The sequence below is a fragment of the Chionomys nivalis genome, chromosome 3 (genome assembly GCF_950005125.1).
Source record: "Chionomys nivalis chromosome 3, mChiNiv1.1, whole genome shotgun sequence".
Lineage (NCBI taxonomy): Eukaryota > Metazoa > Chordata > Mammalia > Rodentia > Cricetidae > Chionomys > Chionomys nivalis.
In genome coordinates this window covers 59,066,727-59,085,805 of record NC_080088.1, presented here as the reverse complement: position 1 = coordinate 59,085,805, position 19,079 = coordinate 59,066,727, and the positions used below count along the sequence as shown (strand labels likewise).

The 19,079-nt window shown below is 47.6% G+C and overlaps 1 protein-coding gene across 1 annotated transcript in view; it reads right to left on the bottom strand.

The window, feature by feature from the left end:
- The window catches only part of Pdia5 (protein disulfide isomerase family A member 5), a 93,159-nt gene extending 82,806 nt beyond the window's left edge, over window positions 1-10,353 (bottom strand). Inside the window, exon 1 of the mRNA XM_057765191.1 lies at window positions 10,229-10,353. Coding sequence (XP_057621174.1) covers window positions 10,229-10,264 — 36 coding nt within the window. The 5' untranslated portion in view covers window positions 10,265-10,353. The remainder of the gene's footprint in view (window positions 1-10,228) is intronic.
- Window positions 10,354-19,079: the final 8,726 nt, after the last annotated feature.

The following is a 19,079-nucleotide window of genomic DNA, read 5'->3' as shown; positions in this document are numbered from 1 at the left end:
AGTTAAAAGTCTCACCTCATGCCAGGCCTGAGAAGGCGTGTGCAGGGTCTGCCCAGGGTGTGTACAAAGCTCCTATGTTCTCTACACCTGGCCATGGGAGCGCCGCCACAGACTCCTCTGGCGCTCTCTCCCGTTCCCTATAGCTCTAAGAATAAGAACCAGGAGGCCAGCAAGTTCACTTTCCCTTCTAGCCACTGAACGTGACGGACCGAAAGGAGCCATGACAGCCTGATCCATCTTCTTCCGCTAACCTGCATGACTGCAATTCCCTAGAAGTCCTTCACGGAATACTGAAAACTTCATGGGCTCGGGCCAAGTTGCACGGCAGGACACTGGCAATACAACTCAAGACAGTGGCAGAATGGCAGGCCGCACCAGTCAGCGGAGAGCAGTAACCTTGCCTGCCAAGCGACTCTCTGCCACCACAAATTAACACTCCCTGCTATAGTTTGGATTTGGAATGTTCCCCAAAGGTCCAAGTATACAAAGCTTACTTCCCAACTGCGGTGTATTATTGCAAAGTCAGAGAATACCAGGACTCGGGCTCCTTCCTGTCTCTGCTCCACATTTACCACAAGGTATTCAGGCCTTTTCCACAGGCTTTCCCCGTAACAGATGGTGCTGCCGCAAGCAATGGGGGCCACAGATCGAGGACTCAAGCCCAAGAAACCCTGAGGGGAAATAAGCCGTTCTTCCTCTTAAGCGAATAACCTCAGGGATTTTGTCATAGCCACAAGAAACTGACTCAAGCATTTTTGGATCTCTATCCCACTTGTCCCCCTTTTTGAGACAAGGTCTCACCACACAGCCCTGGCTGGCCTGGAACTCCCTATGTAGACCAGGCTGACCTCAAACACACACAAAGATATGCCTGCCTCTTGCCAGGGCCTTCTGGAGAGCTAGGATTAAAGGCACCTGCTTACACACAGTAGTACCACAACAGTTAGCTTTTCCTGTAAACCCAAACTTCTGGGTCTTACTCTTAAAGAAGGTTGTTTTATGGGTCTTGACAGCCCAGAAATCTGGTTTTTTATGCACAGATTCATATATATATATATATATGAAAGAAAAAGTATATATGTATATGTACACACACACACACACACACACACACACTAGTTCAAGTTTATTGACCAAACCTTTGCTGGGGAAATCAGCACCTTCTCTTAAAGTGGATTTTAGCCACAGAGCCATAGCCTGACTGGAGAGGCTGCCATTGATGCATTTTTCAAAACCACTCTCTCAGGACCCCCATGTCACTCCCTTCCCCATTTACAGTCAGAACTTTCCATCGCTTCCCTGTCCAGTCCTCATCCCTCTGAAATGTGGTCCCTGCCACTGAGATGGCTCAACAATGTCCCGTACCCAACAAACCCTATGGGTATCAGGTTCTCACAGCCGCTTGGGCCTCTGTGGTCCTCCGGCCTCCCCTCTAACTCTCCCTGTGTCCTCTCCCCCACTGTATATACATCGAGGCCTCTCTGGGCTCACTCAGTCCACCTCCTTTGTCCACCGCATGCTTTCTTTAGGAGATCTCTCTCCGTAGAAGAACACTGCTAATGTCTCCAGCCTAGGCTACTCCGTTCTGGGCAACACACTCATTTCCTGCTGTCCTGGTGTGCCTTCTGGTCCTGTGATAAAAACACTCTGACCAAACACAATGTGGGGAGGAAAGGGTTTAGGCTTCATCTTACACTTTCAGTTCACGGTTCCTCATGGAGAGAAGTCTGGGCAGGAACTCAAGCAGGGCAGGAGCTTAAAATGTAGAAACCAGAAGAATGCTGCTTACTGGCTGGCTCCCAAGTTCACATTCAGCTCCTTTTTTTATACAGCCCAGACCCATCTGCCTAGGGACAGTGCTGCCCACAGTGAGCAGGGCCTTCCTCAATCAATTAGCAACCAAGAAGACGGCCCCCGCACCCCAACATCCCACAGGCCAGCCTGATGAAGGCAATTCTTTGATTGAGGTTCCCTTTTCCCAGATGGGTCAAGTTGACGACTGAGATGTGAGTCACATCTACACATTCAGCAACAACTGTCACTGTGGGTTCAAAGATCACAGTTAGAAAACCTAATTCCCATACAAACCCATATTGAGCATATTCCAAAGTTTTACAATAAAAGATCCACTAAAATAGCAAAGCCAGGTCAAAAGAGAACATAAGGAGGGAAGCTCAAAAACTCATATTTTTAAAAGAGGTTATTAGAAAATAATATACTTAGGACCAAATTAGACACCAGGAACAATTGGGTTTCTCTTCCCGTGCACAAACGGATCATTTGCAGCTTCTCCCAACCCAGAACATGGGTCCTGAAGAATAAACAGAGCTCTCTCCCGCAGATGGCTTTCAGAGGGACTTCTTACACAGTAAAAAGTTCACAGATTGGAGGCTGAGAGCACTGGCTGCCCTATCAGAGGACCAAGGTTCAGTTCCCAGCAGCCACATGGTAGCTCACACCTGTCTGTCATTCCCGGTCCAGGGGAGCCAATGCTTTCTTCCGGCTTTGCACATGGTACTCATATATATGCAGGCAAAGCACCCACACAAAATACAATGAGAATAAAAAAAGTCTAAAAGAGAAAAAAATTAAAGTTCACAAACCATTTTTTACTTCCGAAACGTTGGATAATCTTTTTATGTATCTGTACCTTACGCATCGGAGCCTGTTCATGGAGAAGAGGGTGGAAACCAGGGTTTTGTTTATGCATTCTGCCTCTATATATACAGGGGTTACATCACATCTCGAGCCCCTGGTATCCTGGAGCAGTGTTTGCGCCTCCTGCCTCCCACACGTTGTTAGATACAGTACACGAGAGTCTGTGAATCTGGGTGGAAAAGAGGTCTAGCCTTATTTTTTGTTAACATCGGCGTACTTGTAAATGCACTAATGCTTTCTTCAACTTACGTATGGAGGTGGCACATGACAGTGACTATAGTCACCGACTCCACCAACAAAAATCACCTTTTCTTGCTCCCGGAGCAGATAGCCTCATGAGCTATTTATTCTAGGACCACCACTCTAAACAATGGAAATTCTCAAACCTGCCATCCAGATCTTCCATGACTCAGCAACCCAGCAAATCTATGACCAAGTTATGGCCATCTTACTCAGCATGTGTGGCATTTCTGCTTTCCCTTCTAGGCCCATGCATTCTGGATTACAAACAGGACCCCTGGAGTCTCGGGGAAGTCTTTCCTCAGCGCCCTGCATGGAGGGAGGGATCGTAAGCCTGCTCTTGCTTCCTCTTTCCAGCAGCTCCTATCAATGACATCACTAATATTTGACTTGGCCACTGGAGGAAGGGTGGCACTGGTCTGATTTATCAGCACAGCTCAAACGTCTGAGCACAGGACCCAGCTCATAAAAGTTTTCAAGGAAATAACCATTCTAAAAGAGAAGTGACTGTTGAATGGCCAAACTCCTGTCACACCCTTAGGATGCAGGCGCTGGCCCATTTCCTCAATGGGCACATACAATATTCTGCCCAGGAAGCAGCAAGATGGGACCCTTTGATAAAAGGACACCCCTGGGGACCCTTGCCTACTTGGTCTAACAATGGAGGTTCGTTCCCTCTGGGTAAGGATTCTGAGTCACCTTTTACGGTTGAACCCTAGCTCATTGCTCTCAACCTGGACTTTGTGAGCACTACCAACAAGGACTAAAGGATCTGCTGACAAACAGGATGCTGACGGGCTAGCGGAATGGTGGCACTCTTCGGAGGAGAGGTAGCTCCATCCCTGTTCCAGAAAGCTGTAATGAGCTGAAAACTGCACACACAACTGGGGCCTCAGTGTGACCCTGAGAATAAAAAAGATATAAAAGGGCTATTCTAACCTCACGCCATCTGAGTGTCATTAGCCCCCCAGTGCACAACTGCACGGCTAATGGCTAGCAAAAAGTGCTGGAAGGCTGGCATGTGGCGGAGGGTGGCCAAAGGGGATGCAAACCGAGCTACTTGGAAAGGAGGAAGCCAGCTGGTACCTAGCCAGTTGCTCCTCCCGGGATGCAGTCATCAGTAAGCTACAGGACAAGCGGCACTGCCACTCCAGAAAACAAGGCCAGCTCGGCTTCTTAGACATTCAGGGCAGCCGCTGCGCCTTCACTGGCCGATCCAGGCACCCTCCGTTCTTATGAAACAGTGCTGTTCCCCACCTTAGTTCATAGACTCATCCCTCTCTGGGGTCACAGTACTGAAGCAGCTTAGCTCACCACATCAGCACAGGACCTAACGCCACCCAGAAGAAAGGACACATGGATCAAGCCGGTCAACCCTAGGTACCTCTACAAACATGTAAGATCTGTCACAACTCCACTCACTAGAATAGTCAGAGACTTAGGAGGAGCACGCTGCAAGACAGGACCAGCAGAAGGGACAGACCAGGCCACCACAGAGGTACAGCAAGCGAGGCGGTGAGGGACCCAAAATAGAGCAGCAAGAGGTCTGAGCAGTTTACACAGTCTAAAAGAACTTACCCTCTCCTTGCACCTGTTTCTAACCTGGGTACTTAGTTTCGAAATTAACCACACAGAACAGCCCTGCAGAACAAAACCACAAAGCCCTCTAGGGATTAATGTGGTCTGGTCAGTGTATCTCGGCCCCAAGAGAGGATCGACTTTCAGAAAGAAGATTTAACCCCTCAGCCTCTTTGTAGGCACCAACCAATCCCCAGGTGTAAAGCAAAAGAGGGAGAAGGCGAGGGTCAGTACCAAGAAGCCCTGAGGGATAACCCCAGCAGCACAGGCCCCACCACGTGCCGCCACCCACATCACATGGTCCCCTGCTCACACCTGCCAGTCTGGCCCACAATGTATATGACCTACTCTCTACCAATGTCCTACACCTAGTATTCAAGAGCTTTCAGCGATGCCGAGGCTCCTGCTGATGCTGAGCACTGTGCAGCAGGCTTCTTACATTGTTTCTGCCCAGCAAAATGGATGCTATTACCATTTTACAGACAAGTGAAGAGGGGGCCCACGGCCATGCAGTTACAGAGCATCAGCCGGCGTTTTCTTTCCAACACATCACACTTGACTTGAAAAGATAACAAGGAGGAAAGCAAGAAGGAAGTGTTCTGGGCAAAGCAAACAACTCAGCCTTTCCCCTCTATCCACTGTCTAAGGTGTTGTTAAAGGGACTACTTTTGTCTGTCTTTCTGTGGCCTACAAAATCCAGTCCCGGGCTTGGCAGACATTTCCACTTTTCCGTTCTTACTCCCCACCACCAGACTCTTGGTTCCGCTTCCCACCAGCTGGACCCCTCTCTTGTCTTGCTCACATCTCAGTCTTGGGAGGCTTCTTTCCCTGTCTGTAGCATTCACTCTTTCCACCAAATGCTCCTCCATCATCCATATGCCGGGGCCTGGGATAAGCGCCCACCACACATCAGTCAGGCAAGGATCCCAACAGCCACAGAGCCTGGAAACCACCCTCCTCGTGAGACCAACCCTTTCCTGGGGCCTTTTCTGGTCACTCTGTGCCCACTATGTGCCCCTGGCTGAGTCCCCAGCTGTCAGCACTTGGCATCCATGTGGAACTCAACCATAGCTCCACCTAAGTACCCCACACATCTGTTTTAAGACTTCCTCGGTAATGTGTTTATTTCTGTAGGAACAGTGCACTCTAAGCTCCAAGGAGCATTATCAATGGCAATTAGGTTCCGAGGCCAGCCCACAAAGGCCTATTAAATATACAGCGGTGTCAGGGAAAAAGACAACCTGCCTGAGTGTACCTCAAAAGCTCTGCAGGAGAGGTCACGGGGCGCATATGCCTTCTGAACCTGCACCCTCTATCTCCTGGGCTCTGAGCTCCCCAGTCACTGCAGGCGCAAGGGCACCACAAGCAAGCTGGAGAAGGGGACTGGGAGGAATGCAATTCACAATTCAGCAGACCTGGCTCTTCTCTCGGTTCTGCTGAAGGCTGGGGAGTGGGGTGCAGTTCATGGGTAGAGTGCTTTGTCTAGCATTCATGGGGCTCAGGGTTCAATTCCCAGCACTACAAAATAAAAAAACAAATGTCTCGAGCTCATGGACTTTGTAAAAAAAAATATTTGTAAATAGCTGCATTGTCTATTTTTATATAAATTTTATTAAGATTGGGCTTTTTGATGTGAAAAATCAATATACTACCACTGGGTTCAGTTTCAAAGACACAAAACATCACATCTAAAATACAGACACGAGTAGGGCGGTGGTGGCGCACGCCTTTAATCCCCAGCACTCAGGAGCAGAGGCAGGTGGATCGCTATGAGTTCGAGGCCAGCGTAGTCTATAAGAGCTAGTTCTAGGGCAGGCTCCAAAGCTACAGAAAAATCTTGTCTCATAAATAAATAACAGACATGAAAGAAGTACGTGTGTGTGTGTTGCTGGGGTGTGAACCCTGGGCCTCCCACATCCTAAGAACTACTCTGCCACGAAGTCACTGCCAAAGCCTCAGGCAAGATTTATTTATTTACTTACTTACTTTGGTTTTTCGAGACAGGGTTTCTCTGTGTAGCCCTGGCTGTCCTAGAACTCACTCAGAGATCCACCTGCCTCTGCCTCCAGAACACTTGAATCAAAGGCATGTGCTACCCACCACTTAGCTCATAGGCAAATTTTTAACTGGAAATATTTGAATTAATTTTTTTTTAAAAAAATCCTTTCACTACCGTTATTTTTGGAATTTGTTTGTACACTATTGAAAATTCCACTACAGCCCAGCAGAGTTCTTGGCCTGACATTTGAGGACCGTCAGACTTGGAGGCAGCTACTAAACCCTGACAGGACAGTTCTCATCCTGTGACTGCCCAGACACTTCATGACAAAGCATGTGGCCCTCAGGGAAGGCTGGGCTGGGCAGGAAACACCAGCTGGACAGCAGGAAAGCAGGCTGACAGGTTGAGGGGTCCTGCCCTCTGTAGTCCAGGTGCCACCGGGGACTGTTCTAGAAGACTAAAAAGGGCTGCCAAGAAAACCTTTGAATTTTTAAAAACTTTTCTGATCATAAACATATATATGTATATATATATATTTATATATATAAATATATATATATATTAGAAAACATAAAAAATAACAATCAAAGACGTAAACAAAAGTCACCCACCATATCACCTTCTAGAACAACCAGTCTTTCAATGTTCTGGTAGTTTTTTCATCTGTAACTTCATCCACTCTGAAGTCTAGTTCTGTATCTTGGTTTTTACACATGAGCCTTTTTCCTCTTTAGATGGTCCTCATCCACATCTTAGCATATCTGATCAACAGGCACTACTTGTAGTAAGCGTATTCTTTACAACTACCGCAATGGACTGAATGTTTGGTGTAGCCTAAAATTCATATGTCAAAATCCTAACACCCCCCCCACACACACACTGTGTCAGGTATGAAGAGTTGGAGCCTTGGGAAGGTTATCAGGGCAGAAAGATTAAATATGCATGAATGGGATCAGTGCTTTTAAAGGGGACCCAGAGAGCTCTTGGATCCTCCTCCGTGTCACACAGGATACAAGAAATCAGTGGTCAGCAGCCTGGAAGAGAATCTGCCCTAGAACCTGCCTGAGTCCTGGCATCAGTCATCCGGCATCTGAAACAGTGACAGATTTGTCATTATAAGGACCCAGTCTATGGTGCATTTGTTACAGATGCCAAACTAACAAAGAAACACTACTTTCCAAAGTCTGAAAGTGGCCAGAAGGTTTTACACCATGCCACAATTATTGAGTAATTAATTTACTTCCGTATTTTGCGTTTATAAAAAGATGTGGTCCATTCGCAGACCTGAATACAAATCTCTGTGAACCCTTCCCATCATGGCTTCCCCTATTTGAAAGGGGATGCTGGAAACTGCAGACTGTGCAGAACATATGGACTTTTCCTCACACACCTGTACCTGGGATCAAGTTTAACTTATAAATTAGGCAGAGATTTAAAATAACTAATGAAATACAGCAGTTATTCTTACACTGTGATAAAAAGTGAATGTGGCCTCTCAAAATACCTTTTTATACAATGCTCACCTTTTTTAGGACATGGTGGCTGGCCTGAAATTCTGAGGATGACCTTGACTTCCTGGTCCAGCTGCCAGGCTTTACACCATACCCCATTTACGTGATGCTGAGATCAAACCCAGGGCTTCGCTTTTGCAAAGCAAGCACTCTACCCTCTGAGCTGTGTCTTCAGACCCACCGTCCTTCTTACTCACCACAGATAGCCTAAAACTGGACAATGAGGCCATAGATACCGGGGATACCGATTTTTTTTTTTAATTTTATACGGTATTAAGAACTGAATCTAGCACATGCTAGGCAGGCATTCTGTCATTGAGTTATACCCCCTCCTCCCCATGTGAGACAAGGTCTGCCCAGGCTGCCCTTAAACTTACTCTGTAGTCCAAACAGGACTTTTGATCCTCCTGCCTCAACCTCCTAAGTAGTTGGGATTCCAAGCCTGAATCATCAGATCCAGTAAGTACTTTTTCATATCCCTTGGGCCACACCCAGGGGCCTTCAGTCACTACAGAGTGAACAAAGAACCCAAAGAGCTTCTAAGGACCTGGGAGTCCCTTATCAGATCCACATAGCTTTTAAACTTAAGAGGCCCGACCAGTAGCCCAACCAGGAGTCCCTTATCGCTGCCTTCTGATTGCAGGCTCTCATCCCTCTACCTCACACTTGCTTAGGGGAAAAGACATAAAATGCTTTGTTTAGGACTCCCAGATGCCAGTGCTCTGAGAAAACTTCAGTGCCTGTGGGAAGGTAACTGCAGGCCTCTACCTAGGAAGTGTCTACAACACATCATTCCTGCACTCTGCTCCCCGCCCACCTTGGGACAGCCACAGGGACTCTCCCTCAAAGATAAAGTACAACTCTCCTGTGACAGGCAACCAGCAGCAGTAAGAGCATTAGCTCTTAAGTGCTCTCTCCTTCTATCTTTATTTGCTCCTGGACTGACTGCTGTTCAGCCACAGGCAACATCTGACAGCCGGCACAAAGTGTAGTTTGCTCTCCACCCAAAACTCAGGTCGGTGGCAAACACCGTGGTTGATAAATGTTTACAGAGTAAAAGTTCAGACTCCTAAGCCCTTGGTTTTACTGGTGGGAGGGAAAAGGGAAGAAAGCAGAACCCTCCTCCCTCAGAGTTCAAGGACTGACATCCTGATGGGAGTCAGACCTACTGGCTCCAGGAAACTGATGGCAAACATCAAGCAACACCACCGGCTGCACCACCCTTACAGGGTCCGTCCCTCCTGGAGGGAAGACACGGAGCAGGGCACAGGGAGCTTCCTTCGCCACCTGCTTCCACACAGGAGAAAACTCGAGGCTGCTCCTTACTGGTGACCCCCAAAAGGACAGGACCCTGGGAAGAGAAAGTGTTTAAGGCCACTCACCCCTCTTCCCCACCCCCCCCCCCAATCTGCTCAGCATCCTTGCCACACCCAAAGGGAAAACAGTGGAGTGACAGGAGCAGGAAGTCTTCCGGAACTGGTGGCAATGGTAGTGGGAGTGACGAGGATGGACCCAACAGAAGGGAGACAGAAGTTATGGGAGAGATGTGGAAGAAGGCCACAACATCCCACCACACAGTCACTGCCACCCCTCACGCCAGAGGCACACCCATCCCCACTTCTCCGGGGGATGCCCTGGAAAGTCTCCCATCCCCACAGTCTGCACCCCCGTTCACCCTTTCCTCCACTCCTGAATCACTCCGGTATCATTTTGCAGTCTACGGAGCTTGTTCCTCCGACTCCTCAGCCGACCCATCTGACAACCTCATTAGCGGGTATCTTTACTGTCCCCAGCTCGCGGAAGAAACGCGGACACGTTTAAAGATCCGCGGCGTCAGACTGCTCGAAAGTGGCCGGAGCTGGAGCCGGCGTCACATGGGTGTAGGAGCAGAATTCCTGGAGGTGGCGACCCCATCCCCAGCCCGCTACGCGCCCTTTCTCCCGTGGTCCAACCCACGAGCAAGGTTTCCTGCTGCACAGGTAGAAGGCATCCTCCACCCCGCACTCACACAGGTACAGGCGCCGCCCGGGGGATCCTGCCTTGGCTGAGGGCGTCTCGGACCTGCGCCCCCGAAAAGTTGTGCAGGACCGCGAACCCCGAGCAAGGGATCACCCAGCCCGACCCGGGCGGGGCGCAGAGGATCAGGACCCCGCTGCCCCCCGGTGCGCACGCCCCCAACCGCCCCGGACCACGCGCGCCCACAGTCACGCTGAGCGCACATGTCGCCGACCCTCAGCCTCACCCCGATCGCCAGTAGCAGACCCCACGCCCGCGCCATCCCCGCCGCCTCCTGCCGTCTGCGCCCGGCTCCCGCGCACGCCCGCCAGGTCCACGGCGGCCAACAGCAATCGCCACTTCGCAGCCGCTCCCCGCCTCCGAGTTCTCGGTGCCACGTCTGCCAAAGCCTGCGCACTAAGCTGGGAGAGGCGGCCCGGAGAGGTGCCTGCTGGGAGTTGTAGTTCATGAACCACTGAGCCGGACTCCTTTGAGATGGACTTTGCTCTGCTGCGGGTATCAGGGGTGGGGAGGGTGAGGAGTAGGGGCAGTGGTTCACTTGGAGACTTTGCTCTGTGCCCGGAGCTTCAGCACCAACAAGTCACTCTGCCCACAGAAATTAGTTTACCCACTCTAAGGATTAGGAGACAGCTCAGAGAATTCCAGTCATTTGACCGTAGATAACTAATTGTAAAGTCTACCATGGCCTGTGGAGAATAAGGTAAGCTCTCTACTTCCCAGGCTTCGACTTTCCTCCTTTTTTCCCTTAGCAAAATTTTATTGAGAGGTCTGGAAACAATTTAGAGATCCCTAAAAAGTTAAGCATAGATTACTGTATGGTTCACTTACTCCTTAGTCATAAACTCAAAAGAATTGAAAAGGGTACTCAACCAGTACTTGCACACACCATTGCTCCTAACAATGCTGTTTACATTAGCCAAAAGATAGGAACAACCCAAATAACCTCAATGGAGAAAATGTGATATCTGCCCACACAAAGGAATACTATTCAGCCAATAAAAAGAAGTGTCATCATTTGAACAAATACCAAAATATGATGCTGATTTTTAAAAAGATACGTACTGTATGGTTACATTCATATGAAATATCCAAAGTCTGTAAAAGCTACAGAGTGTGAGCAGGTTATTGGTTGAGCTCGGGAAAGGGAGAAACAGGAAACGACTATTTAATGGATTCGGGGAATATAGAGGGGTAAGCTGTTCACCGTTGTGAACGCGGTAAATGTCACCAAACTGTGTGCTTTAAAATGGCCAGTGAATGTCAGTTACCTGAAAAAAAAACTGTAAAATGGGAGCTGGAGAGATGGCTCCGTGGTTAAGACCTCTTTCTGCTCTTAGAGATTGGGGTTTGGTTCCCAGCATCTGCACGGCAACTCACAAGCATCTGTATCCTGAGTTCCAGCTGCTGTGATGCCCTCTTCTGACCTCCAAAGACACTAGGCATGCATGCAGTACCCATAGACAGATGTAGGCAAAACACTCATATGCATAAAATAAATTTTTAATGTAAAAAAAGTCCTCTTTTAAATCCACTTTGCCATGCATGTCATCAGCCAACTGTTCATTTAGGAATGTTTCCTGGACACCTGAGGATGCAGATGGACAGTGGAAGTGCACAGTCAGGACTTGGGTGACGATCTCTGAATAAACCTTGCCTGCTATCTAGAGGTTAAAAGCCTTATCTAGAAGTCACCGTTGCCTTGCCCCTTCCCAAGAGACCCATCTAATTCCTTGCCATGTCCTGTCTATTCTACCTCCAAAATATAGGCATTTTTGCCACCCCCTGCTGTCACTGGTGTGTTCCACCCAGGCAAGGGTAGCAGCAGTCTCTGGTGTGTACTTGCTATTCCTAATGACCCATGTGGTAATGTCACTTGGGTCTTGTGAGTCATTTCTCTAAACCCATTCAATGGTTTCCTGTTGCCCTTAGAACAGTCTTCCCAACCTTCTTAATGCTGTGCCCCTTTATTACAGTTCCTCATGCTGTGGTGACCCCCAACCATAAAATTATTTTAGTTGCTACTTCGTAGTGGTAACTTTGCTAGTGTTATGAATTGTAACATAAATACCTGAAATTCAGGATAACTAATAAGCCACCCCTGTGAAATAGTCATTTGACCTCCCCACAAAGGTTGGGAACCACTGCCTTAGAGTAACAAACCTCTCAAGGACCTGCGGTCCTGTGTCTGCCCTCCGGACCTCATCCAGATCCTCATCTCTCTCTGGCCGGTTCCTCTTCTGTCACTCATTCCTGGGACCCACCCCCTGAGCAGCTCCTACTTCCTGTTCTTTCCAGGCCTTTGTTTGACTGGCACAGTCTAATCCTCCAGGAGCTCTCCCGTGCCCCCATTTCCAGCAAACTGGAAAAGGCAATTTCATCCTCCGATCCCTGAGCCCCTAATTCCCTAGCTCTCTGTCCCTGCTTGGCCTTCACTGACCACAGTCTGCCTTTTCATTCTGTCTCTATGGGTTTACATCCATAAATTCAACTGAGTGCGGTTTTAGAACAGTCTGTAAAAGACCTCCAACGATACTGACCGCTCACAGGATCAGTTATTTCTTGTTATTGTTCCCTCCTAGTGAAGCATCTATTTACATAGCATTTACATTGCATTAGGTATCATAAGTAATGTGGAGACGGTGTGAAGTGGACGAGAGGTCCTTACAGGTTATGTGCAAATACGAAGCTGTTTTACACAAGACACTTGAACAACCCTGTGGTTCATTGTCTATGAGGACCCTGGGGATGCTCTAGGAAGCAATCCCTGAGGATACCGAGGGACAGCTGTATTTAGTTGTATTTGTTGTGTGTTGCTCCACCAGGAATATAAATTTCCCTTCCTGTTTACCATCCCACTTCCAGAGCCTGAGACAGGCTGAACTATGGGTGTTTCCCGTGTTGCCTTAGTGAATAATCCTATGAAGTCACCTGGAGGAACTTCAGAAATTTCTACAGCAGGTAGGGAACACAGCTTCCTCGACACACTCTGCAGCTTTGAACTCATGACCCACATCTGGGAAGGTGAGCCATGCAGCTCTTCTCAGTGAGTCTATTTCCCATCAGCAAAATGAAGCTTGTGAGAAAAACTAACCCCTCCCGGCGTTAGTGTTGTGTCCTTGTGACAAATGCCCCACAGGAGGAGCGTCTTGAGGAAGGGATTGCTTGTGTTGGTGTGGTGTTTCTGGTGGTGGGGGCGGGGGAGGGCACGGGTGGGGATGGGGACGGAGAAGCAGGAAGCAGAACCAGAGATGCCCACGCCACCTGGCTTGCTTCTTTTCCCCCTATTCAATCTGGGTGCTCCGTCTATGAGACTGTGAAGCCTGCATTCAAGGTGGGTCTCTCTCAGACCCCCTTACTTATCCATCTCTAGAAGAATCCTCACAGATGTGCCTACAAGATGGCTTTACTCATCAACTTATCAGAAGCTACAATTAAGTAGCTTTATTGAGTTCCCTAGATTCCCTCTGTGCATGTCTGTGGGAGACTGTCTTCACTGTTAATTAGCATAGGAGAGCCCAGCCCACTGAAGACACCATTCCTTAGGCAGATGGTCCTCGTCTTAGTTAGGGTTCTTAGCACTGTGGTAAACACCTTGACCTACAGCAACTTGGAGAGGAAGGAGTTTATTTCCTGCATCAGAGGTAACGCGATGTGGAATAGCAACCAGGATTAACTTCAGGGTTTCTGTCTTGACTTTCCTCAGTGATGGACTGTAACCTGGAATTTAAGCTATTAGGGTTCCTATTGCTGTGAAGAGACACCATGGCCATGGCAACTCTTCTAAAGAAAACATTTAATTGAGGGTGGCTCACTTGCAGTTTCAGAGGTTCAGTCCATTGTCATCATGACAGGAAGCGTGGCGGCATGCAGGCAATCTTGGTGCCGGAGTAGCTGCTGAGAGGCCTACATCTTGAAGGCATTAGGAAGTCAACTCAGACACTGGGTGGTATCCTGAGCCTAGGAAACCTTAAAGCCCACTCCCACAGTGACACGCTTTCTCCAGCAAGGCCATACCCACTCCACCAAAGTCACGCCTCCTAATAGTGCCACTCCCGTGAGTTTATGGGGGTCAATTACATTCAAACTACCATAAGCCAGATAATCCCTTTCCTCACCTGTGTTGCAACTGAAATAAAACTAGAGCACTAAACCTCTGGGGGTTTCTCAAGTCAATCAAGTTGCTATTCAAGATTGACCATCAGGTCTGGGACCATAGCTCAGTTATTATAATGATTCTCTAGTATGTAACAAGCTTTGGGTTTTGATCCCTAGCATCACAGGAAACTGACCATGGCAGCAGACACCTATAATCCCAGCCCCCAGGAGGAGGCAGGAGGATCAGAAGTTCAAGGTCATCCATGACTATATAGTGAGTTTGAGACTATGAGTAAAAGTCTATCCAAAAAAAATATTAATCATCAATCTCATGTGTATATACCAACTATACTTTAAAATGTTTGCTACAACTTTATTCTTAGTAGCTATCATGGGCTGAAATATGTCCCCTCTCAAATCATATGTTGAAGTCCTATCTCAATACCTCAAAATGTGACTGCCTTTGGAGACTTTAATAAAGGTTAAATGAGGTTATTGAGGTAGGCTCTGCCCTATGAAAAAGAAGCAGTTAGGACACAAATACACGCAGAAAAATGCCGTGTGAAGATACTGAGAGAAGATAGCATTGCTAGGGAGAGAGACCCTCAGAAGAGCCCAACCCTGCCAGCTCCTTGACCTTGAACATGTAGACTTCTAAGTCGTCCTAGACCTGGAGGCTCTGTTATGGGAGCTCTAGGGAACCAGGACAACATCCAGACTAACTCTGATGCTGAGGGGAAGCAAGCAGACACGAGGCAATACTCACTGTCAACCTGAAGTTCAACAGGCAAGGGAGCTCTCTGAAGATGGGAAAAGAGCAGGTGGGAGGAGCGGAGGGGGAAGCAGGAGGAAGCGTTGTGGGAGTGGGAGATACGGTGATTAAATGGTGGTTGCCTGCTGACTTATTACATAGAAAGTCATTTATTAATTGAGCTGAATTAATTGCCTGGGCTGTTATAGTAGCAATTGTACAGTGACATTTGAAAGGTCTAAGCAAGGAAAGGCTTGGTGAGACTTCTAATCATCAGGACTCCTTGTAACTTAAATGTCTTCTAAGACTAGATCAAGTTCCTGCTCTATGAAGCCTCGAAACTCAATTGTCAGAGCTAAGAAAGGGGAGGAATAAAGGGAAAGGGGGAGGACGGGATCGTTACATAAACTGTTATATAAACTGGAGCTTATCACCCTGTGGGGTGAGCTCACCAAGACTCAGAAAGTTCTAAAGGGTGACTTAGGAAGTAGGCTGGATGGTGGCTGCGCATGCCTTTAATCCCAGCACTTAGGAGACAGAGACAGACAGATCTCTGTGAGTTCAAGCTCAGCCTGGTCTACAGAGTGAGTTCCAGGACAGGCTCCAAAAACCACAGAGAAACTCTGTCGAGAGAGAGAGAGAGAGAGAGAGAGAGAGAGAGAGAGAGAGAGAGAGAGAGAGAGAGAGAGAAACTCAGGAAGTAAACTCAGAAATATTAATAAGTCCCTAAATCTTAGCAGTTTTACAAGACCCCTCTTTCACTAAGGTTACATAAACAGTAAAGACAGCTGAGGAGAGGAGACTACAGTCTGTGAAGTTACCTGTAAGTTGTACAGAAAGTTGCAGGGTTCCAACTTTCGTGACTCCTCACTCATGCTGGGATGGGCTTCCAATGAGATGCAATTGTCTGTAAATGATCCCACATTCCTATGAGTAATCCCAATAAGCTCATTGGTTCACCAAGTTAACCTCTGGCAGTATTGTGACTTTAGTTTGTTGTCAATTATCTGTCTGGAGTGAGTACAACTTAATATTTGTCTCCCCAGGAATAATGTCACATGGCAGGGAGGACGATAAGAGGGAGGAAGGAAGGCAACAAGCCAGCCCCGTGTCTGGGAGCTGAGAGCCAGGTAACCAGAGGGCAAGAGACTGAAAAGAAAGAATAAAAATCTCCAAGAAAACAGACCATTTCATTCTACAGTTGAAACAAGCTAAAATGTGATTTATGGCTCTTCCGGGAATGTTTAGAAATTCTAAGCTTCATTCTCCTTGAAATGTTCGGAAGGGAGCATGGGGCAAGTGCATCCCTCCTCCATTAGGGCCTGCAGTGGGAGCCATCCGTTTTTTAGCACCAGCCCCTTGGGGCCCAGTTAGAGAAACTCCTATCCTGTTCTGGTTGTGAATCTGACCTCTCCTTACGTTCATGTAGCCAACCCCCTCCATCCTGCCAGCTGGCATGTGGGCCAACAGAGTGACCATTTTGTGATGATCAGCATGATGGGAATTCACTCAAAAAAAAAAAAAAAAAAGAAAAGAAAAGAAAAGAAAAGAAAAGAAAAGAAAAAGAAAAAAAGGTGGCATGAGGAGGGAATTCAGGGAGAAATACTTCCCAGACACAAAGGAACGTGTTCTGCTTGCTTCCATATATAAAAGGCCCAGAAGCCAAAAGGAACAGACTTTTAGTGGAAGAACACGGGGAATCATGGAAAGGGATCCCTAGGGATACTGGAAAATTCTCTTCACTCTCTGAATTTAGATGCATGGGCGTGCTCATACTGTGAAAATGCACCACACACATTCGCGGAGTATACTGAACAAATGCTGTATTTCAATAAAGTTCACAATTTGAAAGAAAAAAGGAGGAATGAAGTGGAGAGGTAAGAAAACTTAGCTCTGAATACAGAAATGTAAAAAGACACCAAGTCTCAAAAGAGAAACAGCTAAGAAATCTTTTGGTAGCATCTAGGCATGGGTGAGAGAGCCAATAAAAGGAATTAGGCTGTTTGACACTGCACAGGGCCCACAGTTCCAGGGGCTGCCTTACAAGGCTTGGACCCCATCCCTCACATCTACCTCGGCTGACTGATAGCAGACCCTCTCTCCCCATTGTCTTATATCCTACCAGCCCAGGACTCAGTTTCCCCCTCTATAATCCCACAACTTTCTATAAAGACCATGGTCCTTAAGAACAAAGACAGCGATAAAGTCACAGAGACAGAAAGTACATCATCAGTGTGTTCCAGGGGCTGGAGAGAAGGGCCGATGGGCATTTGTTTAATCCATACGGAGTTTCCAAACGAGCATTGTGTTACTTTTCCCAGGACAATGTGAACAATCACTTATTCACTCCAGATATGGCACCAAGGACAGACCAGAGTAACAGTTTCAGCCACAGATTAAGGAACAATGAGGTTTTGGGCTTAGTTTTTCGTTTTTGGCGAGGGGTTACTTATGGGAGGGGCGTTACTCAGCTACATCACCAAAAGCCTTATCCAGCAGGCATAGTGCAGCAAAAAGGCGGCATCACTTCAGTCCCGTACCCAGTCAGCCCTCCACCTTCTATGTATTCTATGGTATATTCTCCAAGATCAAATGTAGCTGGAGCAGAATTGTATGTAGCCAGGGCTGCAGGTGGCTGGAATCTGAGGTGTGATCTGCTGACCAGTCCCTCCCTCCCCGCCACACACACACACACATACACACACTTCTACCATGGAATGTTGTTCATAGGACCCATATTGTGAGCGTCTCCTGCTGGTAACCATAGATGCTGTGATTTCAAGACACAAAGGCTATGCCATACCTCTAGATAAAACAGTTTCACAGCAAGAGCGTCTCCGTTTCTTTCCCAAATGCTGTGATGGAATACTCTTGATGAAAGAAATGTAGGAGAGAAGATATGCATTGAGTTTACAGTTCACATTACAATTCGGAGCTGGAAAGAACCGGTCATTTGACAGCCACAGTCAAGCGCAGAGGGCTATGGATCAGAGTGTCTGACAGTGCTCAGTTCACTCTTTCCCCAGCAGTCCATGAAACGGTGCCACCCATATTCTGGGCGTAGGTTCCCACCTCAATAAAGAACATCCTTCGGAGGCATGCCTCAGGCCAGCCGAAGCTAGACAATTCCTCACTGAAACGCCCTTCCCGGGTGACTCTACATTGTGCCAACAATCATGCTAATCACCATGACTGGATGACGAAACCCTCTAGAGATGACTAGTGCTGATGATTGCCCAACCACGTGGATATTCCCAATGCCAGCTGAACTGTGCACTTAGAAATGGCTGCTGAAAATGGAGAGGAAACTTTTCAACAGTTAGAATTATTAAAACTGAGTATCTGTGCAAATAAATGGGATTGAACCCACATTTTATAACACCAATGAAGATTAAATCAAAATGGATCAAAGCCTAAATAAAGGCCAGCAAGAAGGTTCTTGGAAAGGAATGTGTAGTGTGCCCCATCTTCACTGCAGCTTTATGCACAATATTGGAGAGGTTGAAGTGACCCAGGATTCCTCCGACAGATGAGTGGACGAAGAAAGTCTGCTAACCTGGGGAACAATATCCGACTGTAAACAGGGAAGGATCTCTGACATGCTTTCAATAGAAGCAAACCCTGAGGACAGCATGATTAAAGCAAGCCAGCTGGGCTAGAGAAGAAGCTTAACAGTTAAGAGTATATGCTCCTCCTGCAGAAGTCTGGGGCTCCATTCCCAGCACCCAGGTCAGGCAGTTTACAACCACCTAAAATTAAGGTTCTAGGGGATCAGATGGTGTCTTCTGGCTTCCACAGGCACATTCACTCATGAGCACACACACACACACACACCCAGACACAAAATTGAAAATAAATTTTTAAAACGAAACAGGCTAGTCTCCAAAAGATAAACACCTTGATCTATTCTCCCTACATGAAGTACCTAGAAGAGTGGCTCAGCAGCAGAAAGCAGGATGGTGGGGGTCCTAGGGCAAGGGGAACTGCCTTTTATTCAGTAAAATGTTTCATTTGTGCAAGACGAATCTGGAGGGGGGTTGCACAGCAATGCCAATGTACTTAACACTATTGGGTGTACACCCCGAAGTGCTTAAGATGACAAATCTGATGTTATATATACAATGCTGAAACTTTTTGATTTAAGCAAAGGGGGGGGGGGAGTGAGAATTCAGGAGCCTTAATTCATTCCCTGCCTGATCTGGGATTCTGAGAGTCCTATCACCATCAGGGT